Source organism: Astyanax mexicanus, chromosome 10, assembly GCF_023375975.1.
Source record: "Astyanax mexicanus isolate ESR-SI-001 chromosome 10, AstMex3_surface, whole genome shotgun sequence".
Classification (NCBI taxonomy): domain Eukaryota; kingdom Metazoa; phylum Chordata; class Actinopteri; order Characiformes; family Acestrorhamphidae; genus Astyanax; species Astyanax mexicanus.
In genome coordinates, this window is record NC_064417.1 from 46,907,184 (window position 1) to 46,921,100 (window position 13,917).

The following is a 13,917-nucleotide window of genomic DNA, read 5'->3' on the forward strand; positions in this document are numbered from 1 at the left end:
TAACTGAAAGCCTGAATTCCAGATGACTCTACCTCATAAAGCTGACTGAGAAAATCCAGCCAAGATGTGCAAAACTGTCTAATCTAAACAAAAGGTGCTACTAAAAGGTCTAGAATCTAAAATATAAAACATATTCTGGTTTGCTCGACACCTTTTTGTTTGTTTTTCCTTATAGGTTGGAAGACTTTAGTATTCCAATACGCTTCCCTACTCTGTGTATTCATCTTATCTATTTTATTATTGTATTTATATTCTCTTTCTTAATATTTATCTATTTTAAAATTGCTCTCTGGATGTAAACTGGGCCGTGAGAATACAATTTCGTTCCACCTCATGTACCACATGTGATGTGAATGACAATAAAGTCCCCTTGAATCCTTGTAGTAATCTACAATGCAGAGCATTTTGAATAATAAAAAACTACTAAATGTGTCCAAAGTTTTGACTGGTACTGTATACGCTACCTGCTGGTCTAATGCAGAATAGTAATGACTATTAATTGCTAGTAATTACTATTGCTTTAAGCACCTTACATAGATCTATATGGATCCTCGTTTGAAGTGGATGAACACAGTTTATACACAATTACCTTAATACTGGTTCCAACAGGACTTCCACATTTAGCGTGTAAATGCTCCAGCCATTCCTGCAGATCATGGGAATTATTGCAGAAGACTGTGATGCGGTCGATCATGCCTCCTATGAAACAATCACAGCACAATAAAGTGATAATGCTGCTCTACCACTCTTTTTTACATTTTTTAACATGCAAAATATAAGAAATCAACACATTTACATGTTTTTAGGTGTATCAAGTTATTCTGTACAGCACCAATGTCTAATATCCTTAAATAAATGTTTGTACACAATACAGTATCAAGTACCAGTATTCTAGTCAGAAACTTACTGCACTTTATAATGTATTTCAGTTAAAGGATTGATGACTTACTCTCATAAAGAAAGTTTCCCAGACAGGTATTAAGCCTAGTCTTGAACTACACTGCATTTTGAATGGAGATTTCTATTGAAAGAACAATTTAGTTTAGGACTACCCTTGTAAAAGAACAGTGCATTTAAGTATATATTTTTTAAAGTATACCTAACATGGAGAAGTACACACTGTTACCATTAAAACTGATTTATATTTCAATTGTAATTAAGCCATATTTAAATACAACATAAAAGCATTAGGTTGTGCTTTTGAGTGCTGCTTTTTTGTGTAACTTCTCCAAACTTAAGTAGATTTTAGTTTGTTTTTTTAAACATAATTTTTAATAAACTTGAAGTATATTGTAACTTTACTACTTTGCGTATTGATGCACATATTGTGTACACCTTAATGCTACTGGGTAAAAACTAAACCAAATTGCACTTTAAGCAGTATTTAATGCCACTACATATACATTTTCTATCAACACAACTTTTAATTTGAAGCATATTAAAAATATATTTAATGGAAATACAGAAAAAGTATACTTAAAGTGTATTTTCATAAATTATATTGAATTAAACGTGTACCTTTAGTATCCTTTACCTAATTTGAACATAATTTTAGTGCTCTTAAGTATACTTTCTTTTCTCAAGGGCTTAATCTCTGTCTGGAAAACTGGCTCATAATATCTGGAGTCAGAAAAAATAATTTTTCATTGTTTACTCACTAAAACACCAGAAACTTATTATAAAAAAACTCCACACATAAAGAGAATATTTGAAAGGTTGTTTTTAAAGGGTGGTTCTTTTCTTCTAACAAACACAAAGACTAAAAAGCAATTTTTGGGCTGAAACAGACCTGCAATCTCAAAAGCAAAATGACCCAACTCTGCGTCCTCCATCAGCTTGGTCACTGTGGTCCCTGAGAGCGGGAGCCGTCCCTGAGGAAATAATAATAAAAAAAAGAATATATAGGTAAGTTATATTCTTTAGAAGAGCTTTCAAACTGGCAAGCTTTTTATAACTTGATAATAATAACAGTAACCCTTAAAATAAGGCTCCTTTATAAAAAGTTTATAAATAGTTTTTATAAACAAGCTTTGTTAATGTGATTATTTAGGTTGTAAAAACTTTAAAAGTCATTAATAAACAGTTACAACACATATAGCCAATAGAAGTCAGCATAAACTAATATATCTAATAATAACTTTAATCATTTAACTACCCAGATTAATGTATCTTGTATCGAGTATTCATAATGTGGTGTAAATGAACATATTATATGATGAACTGACTGTATATATTATTTAATTAGATAATATGTTAATGCTGACTGATGGAAATGATATAGATAGATAAGTATCCATAATTATCTGAGGTTTAACTGTATAAATTAATGTGGAATTAATATTTGGAAAAATACATGCAACTGTAGCCCTTTCTATGTATGTTTTGTATCTGATTATTAATGGACTAATTAATAACTATTAATAAACCCATATAACCCTTTACAAATAAGAAGCCTTAGTTTAAAAATGTACCTGTATAACAAAGTAGGGAAGACATGTCTTAGTGCCTATAGCATTAGGTTATTGATGACAAGACTGTGGATTTGATATCTGTATTTACTCCCTACTACATATGAAGAGAGTATTGTATATTTTAATGCACTCAGGGGATCATTTTTTGCTCTTAGGTACTTTCATTTTTATTGGGTCTTTTTCATTGGTCCATTCATTATGAGATTTGGACACAATGTAAAGAAATACTGCCAGATTTGACAAAAGTTACAAACATAAAGCTGCAATGTTTGGGCATGGCAGCAATGATACACACTGTGCGGGCAGTGATGAGCCAAAACATTATGACCACCCATAGATGAACAGAAAATAGAATATTGCTCATTATCTTGTATCATCGCCACACGTCAAGGTTTGGTGTCTGTGATATATTAAGCAGCAAACAAACAAACAGTTGTCATTGCCGTCACATTGACTGTGGCCAAAATAGGTAGGAGGTGTGAAGACCTAAGCAGCTTTAAAAGGGGCCAAACAAACATTTATGGCAATATGAGTGGGTCGGGGAAACTCCATTTAGACACTTAGAGGTGCTAGTTACCACACAGGGCCTTCTGATGTGCTGCACTTTTGCCCTGGCTGCAGTTTTGGCTCGCTAGTGAATAAATGTCCCACTTACGCTCTTAAAAATGAAGGTGCTTCAAATAATACCACTGTTACAACACAGTTCTTCAGAAAACTAAAAGTGTTTCTTCTATGGTACTTTTCAAAGAACCATTTAAAAAAAATACTCTTCTTTGGTCCGTACCAAAATGTGAAAGGTGCTGCCAACCACAGTCCAGACCAAAACCCAGTTGATCTGGTTTATTTCCAGTTTAAAAACACTCTTTTGGCTGATTTAGACTTCAGACCAATTAAATTGAAGTGAGGCCATCAAATCCATCTGCTCTTCAGTTAAATTAGCTGGACCTTGGTTTTAAAACTTTTAGTCTGGTCTTCGAGGTGTGAAAATGCTCTAAAAGGGGTCGTGTGCAAAAAAATGTGCAGCACAATGCTGAGCAATGAAGCAATGAAATGAGAGTGTCACAAAAGGGGACTTGTTCATAGCGTAGACATTAAGATGAACGAAGCTTAACGAACAGTTTATGGATCTGCTGACTTGCCCCGGACAGTAGGTACAGATCCCTCTCTCAGACGAAGTCTGCTGCTGCTGGCTAATTTCTGCTGTGTACTGTCTGGAGTGCTCAACTAAAATTATCGATATGGTAAACCTTCAACTGCTATAGTGGGTGTGGCTCTGGTGGGGTTTGAGGCATGATGCCAAAGACATCAGAATAAGGGAGCCATCTAAACAGCTCATAGAACATTCCTGACACATGATTCCTGACACCAAAATCTTTCAGCTGATTCACAGAAAACAGATGAATGGATTTTTTTTACGCTTTGAGTGTTTTTAGGAAAAGTTAAGACCTAAGTAGAAATAAAAAGCATGCAAAAAGTAAGTTTTGCATAATATGTCCCCTTTTTAAAAACAGATTTTTGGTGTTTCATGGAAATGTTAAATCACAGGTCACATATTATCAATGTGTGCAATAGTTTTTGAGTTTAATTTAATTTAATAATGAAACAATACTGCACGGTGCACCATGCTGTACAGAGCAACTGAACTCTGCTTGGAGCCCATTGTTTTAAACTGAGGTGTTTGACAACCCTTAGGAGTCTATAGTGCCACTTCCATGGACTTACCTGGTAGATAAAGCCACTCATTCGTGGGCTGGCAGATATCATGATTAACACATTGGGAAACAGCATGAAGTAGCGTTCCTCCTTCTCCTATCACACAGATACACACATATAACTAAAACAGACATTCAGTGTTCAGTCAATCATTCATTTAATCAATGAATGAATGAATTAATTAAGTAACTAAAATGTGCATGAATAATAACACAGGGAAGTGAATACATTCCTCTTCAGAACACAGATGCAGACACGTACACGGTTCAAAACATCAAACCACAGGCAAACACAGAAATGCCCACACACGCACACGTTCTTGCGTTTGTACATGGTTGTAAGATGGTAGCTGCCATCAGCCGCTAGTGATCCACAAACATCGTACCTGCCGTTTAGTAAACCGAGACATATTTCAGCTAAGTAAAGAGAAAAAGAGAGAGGCAGTAGATTTGAATATGTTGAAAGACCCACTTTAAGCAAATACTGCATTTTATTTGCACTTGGTCCTCATTACAGCTCGCGCCTGATGATGCAATCTGTGCTCCTATTGTGGTGGAGAGTGCGGGGAGGTTGGAGTTTCCATTCATCGTTTGCAGGGTGTTGGGTTTCATGCTAATAACTAATTCAGTGACCACAGTAGAAGATTAATGCAGGGGCTCAGATGGGATCCGTTTGCACTCAGAGCTTTTCCATTACATGTGGGATGAAAATCACAGATGAGTGGTCCATCTTATGCATACCAAAGACATGAGCCCCCATTGTCTACTACTGCAACTGAGATGAAGCTGTGTTCTCATGAATGCCAAACACGCCTCTTCATCAACATCGTCATCACAAATGTTTTTGTTGTTGTATTTTTGCACCCAATTACCGGTGCATTTTCAGAAAGTACAGCATGCACAATTTACATCCAGAAATACATTTACCTTTGCTGTATTATGCAAAGAGATACAGAAGGAGTAAAAAACAAATGCTTCATTTTTTGTAAGCGTTCTTGTAAATGTCGGTGAAACCAATTGAAATGACCTGGATTTCTGCACTGAAAACTAAAAAAACGTGGTCCTGATAAGTGCCAGTTTCATCATAACATTTGTGATGGGCTTTGCGACTGCACTTCAGGATAATTTCTGACTGACCTTCATTTCTTAAAGTATTTTTTCTTTACTTAGTTGAGTAGTTCTTGCCATAAAATGGATTACAAAATTACTCAAATATTCACTATTCACTGTATACCTGTAACTCTACCTCTTCACTACTTTACAACTGATGCTCTCAAACACATTTAGGGACAAGAAATTCAAGTAATTAACTCTTGATGAGTTCAGCACAGCTGTTAACTGAAAGCCTGAATTCCAGGTGACTCTACCTCATAAAACTGACGGAAGAAACGCCAACTTTGAAGATTCTAAAATCTAAAACATATTCTAGTTTGTTACATAATTCCATGTGTTTTCATAGTTTGGATGATTTTAGTATTAATTTTACAATGCAGAACATTCAAAAAATGTAAAAGAAAATCCACTGAATTTACAGAATTTCACATTTTTAAACAAACTCAATCCAACTACACTAATGAAACACAGAAACTTTGTTTTTAAACATCAACATTGCAACTTACTTTTTCTAGCCTGCATTGCGGACATTAACTTAAATGTGAATAAATGTGAATATGTTCAATTTTAGGCTAGAAAAGGTAAGTGAACCCTTTAATTCAACAAGACACAGCCCTCTAGCAGCAATTAATGACTGTTCCACCCAGCAAAGTGTTTTAGTTCATCAATATTTCGGAGACGTTCTGCATAGGGTAATGGTTGGGACTCTTACTTCACTATTCCAGCACACAAATCTTCTTCATCTGTTTCAATTATTTACTTGATAAACTTGCGCTTTTTGTCTTTCCTTGTCGCATCAACCAATGTCTCTTCAGCTTGCGGTCCTTACTTTGTTTTTTCAATGATCACATGACGCACAATGCTCTGAGGCAGTAAAATGACCACAAACCATATACCACGTCCTCTGAGGTCTGGGCACGGTTCACACTAGCCAATATTTCTTGAGAAAGACAGATTTTGAGGTTTTCTGTGCCTTTATTAAAGGGAAATAACACTTAACACTTACAAAACCAACATTTGACCAATTAGCTCTTGAAAAAAGTATCATCATAGACTTTCACTTACTTTTTCTAGCCTGCAGTGTGGATGTTTACTCAATGTGCTTAATAAAGCTTGGAAAATAACTCAATTTCTGCATTAATTACCCAAAAAACGTGGTCAAATCATTATCTAGGTCACTATTATTGACAAAATATATCTAGCTTTAGTCAATGTGCTTAATAAAGACATGCTATTAGTTAACATCCACAGAGCAGGCTAGAAAAAGTATGTTTTTTCTATGATAGTAAATTTCCTTAAAGCTAGTTGGTAAAGCATGGGTTTTACAAATGCTTTTCCTCATAAATAATGACAAACAAAACCTGCCCTTCTCGAGAAAGACTGGTTTGGGTAAAGCATGCAAAGTTGCAACCTATATCAGAAGACCTCAAAAGGACGTGGTATTTGGTTTGCGGTTGCTTTGCTGCCTCTGGACTGGAACTCCATGTGAAAACAAACGAAACAATCAATTTAATTTTATCAAAATATTTTAATGATTAATGTAAGGACAGACATCTATGATCACAAGCTAAGAAAAGAGATTGACCTAATTTTACTTACTTGACCCGAGTCTTAAATACTTTTTCTATACTGCACGTTACATTACATTGTTCACTTAAAGTTCTCACTAAAAGACACAAACATTACAACTGTCTATTTTATTAGTTTGGTTACATTGTATTTGTCTATAATTGTGATTTAAATAATCATCAGACATTTTTATCAATAACCAATGCAAAAATCCATGTAATTCCAGATTTTTTTTTACTTTTGTCTTTAGAAATAATGTCAAATTCAATATTCAGATACAGAACTTTAATTGAGCATAACTACTTCAATTTAGAATTAAATAAAGAGACAAACAGCTTCTGTAGAGTATTACATATGTGGTAGTATGTATATTAAGGCTCTATATGCATATCTAAAACTATTAATTCATTAAATTTGTCATAGTATAATCTGTCCATAATATTTCTTAATGTCTTCTTCTTCTTTTTAATTATAATTATATTTATATTTAAAAAATATTGTTCACAGTTCTGCAATTAGTTCTTAATAGAATCACTGAAAAAGCACAAATCGTATTTTTTTTAACAATAAAGTTATTATAAATACTTTTATATGTTTTTATTATGCATAACATATATTTGTAATTCAAATGGAACTGAAATGTAAAAGTAAAAACTCTAGGGTTCACTTACTTTTCCTAGCCTGCACTAAAATGTTTCCTACACATTTTATTAGTAATCTATGCAGAAATCTAAAAAAGTTAAATAAAATCCAAAAAGGTCAACTCCTTTTTTTTTGCAACTGTACATATTTTTGACCTTTTAGAAGCATATCGTCGCTGTCCAATGAAAAACACTCATCTCCATTTTTGTCAATTTTTAGTTTACTACATAATTTGAACAGACAAACTGTCCCTTACACTGTGCCAAAAATTCTTGATGAACGGACCAATAGAAACTCTTCAAAATGACCTAAAAATAAACTATTTTTACATTGACTTCCATTTAAAGTTTACAAGGTTTTTTTCTCTCTCCTGTAAAGTTGCAGTTTTGGAGATAAGTTTTTTTCATTGGAGAGTGACGATATTCAGTCTTCTAAATTAAAATGAGCATTTTGTATGCACTCCTTATTCTTATCATTTGGTCTTAAATTAAAGCTGGAATTTAAATAAAAATAAAAAATATGTTTTTATACTTTTACATTTGGAAGGTTACATCAGCCTGATGCTTTACTATGCCAGTAAAACCACAGTACTTGAACAGTTGAGTTGTGTAACCGCATAGCTGAGAAAAGTGTGTGTAGGGTCAGGACTTCACCCACACCCCATCACCTCAGGGTGCTCTAATCTGCCTGCTCACCCTCCCTCCCTCCCTCCCCCTCCTCCTCACCTCACTCGTGGTGCTCTGCACATGGACCTGAGACATGTAGGCCACCTGCCCCAGGGACTTGATGCCGTCCCCCTCCCAGCTCCGCACCGGCTCTGACAGGATCTGCAGCTCCAGGTTCTTCCGTTTGCGCAGCTCCTGCGACTGCGTCTGCGAGACAGACAGACAGACAGACAGACAGACAAACAAACAAGAACACAAAATGTTATTATTATGTTTTACTTTGAGGAGCTGCTCTGTTAATCTAAAGATGTAGATCCATCTGCACTGATTATAAAACCATTTAATTGTGATTTAAACAAAAGAAAAGGGTTCATACACATCTGAAAATAAAAGTATTCCATACTCTTTTCCAGACTTCCACACTCTGTAAGAAAACTCAAATAACTTGAGACATTTCAGTAAATAAATGTAATGTGAATAAATAATGCAGTGAATAAATTATGTTCCTTATTCTGATGTTCTGATCTTCCTCTTGATCATATTCAATTTGGTAATATTAAAGAAACTCATAATTTTTAAGTGGTCTCTTATTTTTTTTTTTCCAGAGCTGTATATCACTAAATAATTCTCAGAAGATCGTAGCTAGGTAATGTAGCACATACAAATGAATTAAGACCAGCCCCAGATAAATTCATTGCACTGCATTTTATTTTAAAGTTGCACAAAACAAACAAAAATAAAACAGATTAAAAATTTAAATAAATAACTAGAACTTTTAGAAGTGTAGAAAACCGCAAGTGTGATTTCAATGCTGCAGCAGTGTTGCTGTGTTGTAGCTGTTGGTTGCTAAGGTGTTGCTAGGTGGTGGCAAAGGTGTTGTAAAATGATGGAATGAGACTATGCTTGGGTAATAGAGCTGCTTCCACAAATTTGTAACTAAATGTTAAAGTGTAAATGAAAATCTAAACAAAAGTGTTTTAGGATAACAGAACAGGGTCCTTATGTCTAAAATATGGGATGCCAACTTTTGCCCAAAAGTTATACAATTGTTTGATGTTTATAGCATAAAATATGTGCACTCTAGAAAACATTTAATTTGTGGTCGAAAGTAAATGGAGCTTTGCTCTTACTCTTACCGTGTACAAGAAGTGGGGCATCATAATGCATTGTGACATGAGAGTGGAGATCCAACTGCACCAGTTATAAAATTACAGTTATAAGAATAATTATATTTAATTATAACTAAGTGTTCAGTTTAAACTAGAGAGCTTAAGCTTTGTGTGTGATTGCAGTGTTGCAGCAGTGATGCAGTGCTGTAGCTGTTGGTTGTGAAGGTGTTGCTAGGTGGTTGTGAAGGTGTTGCTATATGGTGAAATGTGAATACTTTTAGGTAACAGAGCTGTTTCCACAAGCTTCTGTCTAAATGATGAAGTGCATAAACATTTGGCTATATGAAAATGTGTTTGGGTAACAGAACAGTGTTCACAGACCTTTTCTACAATTCTACAGTTTTGCCAAAAGTTGTGTTTTAGCTCAGAATGCGATTAAAAATCTAATCAGATTAATTACAACAATATTCTGTGATTATCTGTGATTAATTACAGTTCTTCTTCTTAAGACCCAAGTTTTTATAATGGATATTTAAGTAGAAGTTCTAAAGAGTTAGTGTGTGTTTCTATTGAGTTATTTTCTTAGCATTTTTCCGCGCTAAAGCTAAGTTTGGAGAGGTGACAGCGGCAAGACAGTTCCAGACAGGTTACGGCAGAAATTGGGGTCAAACTTGGTGGCGTAATTAATAATGCGTTTCTTATTCCAAATTATTCATTCCCTAATTTTAATACATTATTATGGGAGTGTTACTTTAAGAATTTTACTTAACCTATTCAAAGCTGCAAAGAATTCCATGATTCCAGTGAGATGCATCACAATCATGATCTACAGATGGATTTCTAACTGCACTGATTATAAAATGCTATAACTGAGTAAAATCATATTTATTAAAAATGTGCAATTTAAACTGTAAAACATGCTAAAACTGTGCATGTAATTGGAGAGTTACAGTAGTGTTGCGTGATGCATCTGTTGGTTGCTATGGTGCTGCTAGGTGGTTGCGAAGATGTTGCTATATAGTGCTATATGGTAACAGAGCTGCGCCCACATGCATTTAGTTTGCCTTGCATCCAACGACATTTGGCTAAATGTTTAAAGTTCAAAAACATTTGGCTACATGAATGTGTGATTCACTGTTAGGAAAATCATTGATTTAATGCATCATGACATTTCACGACAGTAATCTAAATCTGTAGGTGCTGCATTCAGTCCCTGTCTACAGAAAAAAATGCATTGTGAAAGCTACATCTCGTATGTAAAATAGTTGTGTGTGTCTGTTTTACTCCTAACAGCGTTAACCACAGGCAGAGCTAAAACTAACATTTCAGCTTATTCCAGACGACAGCCAGCAGAAAGAGAAAGAGAGAGAGAAACAAGATTTCTTCTATGAATATTGCGAATACAACATCATGGTTGGTGATATAATACCATAATAGTTCCAAATAGAACATAAAACGCACCTATGGAAGAACCTGCGATGAAATTTGTTATGATGCGTTGAACTGATAAGTTTCCTCGCACTGATTCACTATGATATTAGCACCTATACTGTGTGGGGAATATATTGTGAATATATGTGTGAATAATTCTTAGACGATAACTGGACAGTTTAAACACTTAGAAACTGTATGTAAACCTACAAATCAGCTCTTCACTCGTATATATAACTATACTATACTGGTACTTAATACCAATCAATATTAATTGGCCCTGAAATAGAGCCTTGTGGAACACCACCCACAAGATATGCTGAAGAAAATGTCTACTAATTAATTAATTCACACAATTAAATTCAAACAGTTTCTGCATTAAGATTAACAACTGAATAATAAACCTAGGGTTCAATGAGTTAAACGACAAGGTCTTGTCACCTATGAGACAAGTCAAAGGCGTTATAAGAAGCGCAATAGTAGGAACTATTATTATATCACCAGCCATGATGTAATATTGCTAACATTTATAGAAGAAATCCTCTCTCTCTATATATATATATTTCTTTCTTTCCGCTGGCTGTAGTCTGGAATAAGCCGAAATGTTAGTTTTAGCGCTGCCTGTGGTTAACGCTGTTAGGAGTAAAACAGACAAACACAACTATTTTACATACGAGACGTAGATTTCGCAATGCAGTTTTTTTTCTCTTCAGTCATGGGGGTAGACCGGGGCTAAAGGTAGCACCTACGGAGGTAGACTACTGAGAATCAAGGGGAAATTCCCTGAACAGGCAAAGAAACTTAGCAATGAAACCAAGGTGTTCCACAGAAAGCTCAAAGTAAAGAGACTGGGAAGAACAAAGTGCTGATGCTAGCGACACCCCACTGAGGAGGATTCTCTCTCAGAAACAGCAGAAACAGCAGCAGCAGCAGGAATGACTCACTGATTCCTCTTTCCTCTCTGAAATGTTTCAAATCTTATAGGAAAAGTCTAAAACCGTGAAGACCCAGTAAGTGAACACCCACATCTGGAACAGATGCACCTACTGAAGATGTAGTAATCGTCTGCAAAGAAGAACTGTGGTGTCAGAATTACCATTAGCATTAGCATAATGACATTACCGCACTATTCATAGTTCAGTTCCACTGATCATATAGGACAATATGGCCCAATTCTATTTTTTCTTTTGTACCCCTATGCTTTGATTTGGGGTGTAACCCTTTCCCTTGGAACAGAACTAGAGAAGAAGAATAGATGGAATCCTTCCCCTAAGACTTGGGATAACCCTTCAATAACCTGATACAGATATGAAGTTATAGCAGTGGAGTGGTAAAGTTCAGAAACCCAGCTGTTGGTTAAATAGTTAACTTTAATTATTATTGTCCACTTCTAAATGTCTCTGTGATGGGATTCTGAAGATCACTTGAGCTTTTATTCACTTCTATTTTATTTCTTCATTCCACCTTAAATGCTGCAGCCTCTGTTGTATGTTGCACCATTTAAGGTGGAACAGGAAGGTTAGATAGCTAGCTACAAGGTTTCATATAGTTTTTAACCATAAAAAAAATTACCATGACTTTTCAACGACTTATCTATGCCTATCCAAGGCAAACTTTCATGATCATATGATTGTTAAAAAGTCAGTGCAGACATGGACAATAAAACCAAAAATCAACTAAAACTAAAATCAAAATTGATTACAGTAGGCCTTTAATTAATTTGATTTAAAAACATTCTTTAAGCAATGACACACAATCTTCAATAATAAAATGTGTGTAAAATATATTCTATAACTTATATAGAAACTTATTATATATTTTTACTTTTTCAAAACTGGAAATTGCTATTTTAAAATTCCACATTTTTTCAGGCTCTTTATGTCTGTACAAATGCTGTAGCTACTGAGATGAACTACAAGCAATTTTATTTTTTTGCTTGTTATGAAGGAAATTTATATTTTTAAAATTTATATTTTATTTATATTTATTTATTTATTTATTTATTTATTTATTTATTTATTTATATGTATTTTTATTTATTTATTTATATGTATCTTTATATTTTATATTTTATCTTTTTTAACTTTGTGTATTGTGTAACCTGCTGCTGGATGCCAAGAATTTCCCCCCGGGGATCAATAAAGTATCTATCTATCTATCTATGAACATAAAACACTAAAACTACACATTAAAATATTGTAATACATAGTGGTTATCATATTTTCAAACAAGGAAAAGGGTTCATTTATGTTTTTTTTGGTCATTTGTGCCAGTGCCATCTTGCCAGTGATTCTCTTAGCCCTCTGTTTTGAAAAATCTCTGTTTAAAAGGGTCATGTAGCCCTAACACTTCCTCTAACCTACCCCCCCAGCCTAACAAGAACTGGGACACCCTACCCATAGACGTTAACGCGCAAAACAGAGGGCTAAGTGAAATAGGATTTGGCTTATGTAGTCCTGAAATGAAAAATTGTAGTCCTGGATCTGGATCTCATTATTCTCCTTTCACCCTGTTTATTCTTCAATGGTTAGGACCCCACAGGACCAACACAAATCGCATAATGTATTATTTAGGTGGTGGGTAGTGAGGCATAGTGGTGAATAACGTGCTATTAGTAAAGTGTGTTGTGCTGGTGGTACAGTGAGTGGGACAGATACAGCAGTGCTGCTGGAGTTTTTAAACACCTCAGTGTTCTGCCTATCCACCGGCTTGGCTGTGTATTTCTGAGTTCATACACTTTTTAACCAATCAATTTCCTTGATTTTTTCATGCCTTTTCCCTGCTTTCATGGCAAATTTTCATGGTCGTACAATTTTTAAAACATCAGTGCAGACATGGACAATAAAATCAACAACTAATCTATCAACTAAAACTATAATTAAAACTGATTATAGTAGGTTAAAATGAATCAGAAAATGTTGTCACACAATCTTTAATAACAAAATGTGTGTCAGATCCTGAGAGCTCCATTGTGTTGAGCTAAATTACTGAATTAACTCTGATAAGCTGACGTATTTGTCAGCTCAAAATAGATTTTTTTTCCGTGGATAAACTGAAACACAAAGATTTGTAGACCTAATTTCCATGACTTTTCCAAAACGTTCTGGGTATTTTTTATTTTGTAAAATTCATTCAGGTCTGGAAACTGCTGTTTCAAATTCCATGACTTTTACAGGTTTTTCATGAACGTATGAACCCTGGTATT

General features: G+C 34.6%; 1 protein-coding gene across 3 annotated transcripts in view; it reads right to left on the reverse strand.

The window, feature by feature from the left end:
* Positions 1-13,917, reverse strand: part of arhgef6 (Rac/Cdc42 guanine nucleotide exchange factor (GEF) 6) — a 233,886-nt gene that overhangs the window by 190,652 nt on the left and 29,317 nt on the right. For all 3 annotated transcript variants that reach the window (XR_007440954.1, XM_022684250.2, XM_022684251.2), the window contains exons 12-15: positions 8,233-8,379; positions 4,194-4,280; positions 1,790-1,871; positions 590-699 (exon numbers count right to left, since the gene is read on the reverse strand). Coding sequence is in view for 2 of the 3 variants with exons in the window: in XM_022684250.2 (XP_022539971.2) it covers positions 590-699; positions 1,790-1,871; positions 4,194-4,280; positions 8,233-8,379 (426 nt within the window). In the remaining variant the exon portion in view is untranslated. The remainder of the gene's footprint in view (positions 1-589; positions 700-1,789; positions 1,872-4,193; positions 4,281-8,232; positions 8,380-13,917) is intronic.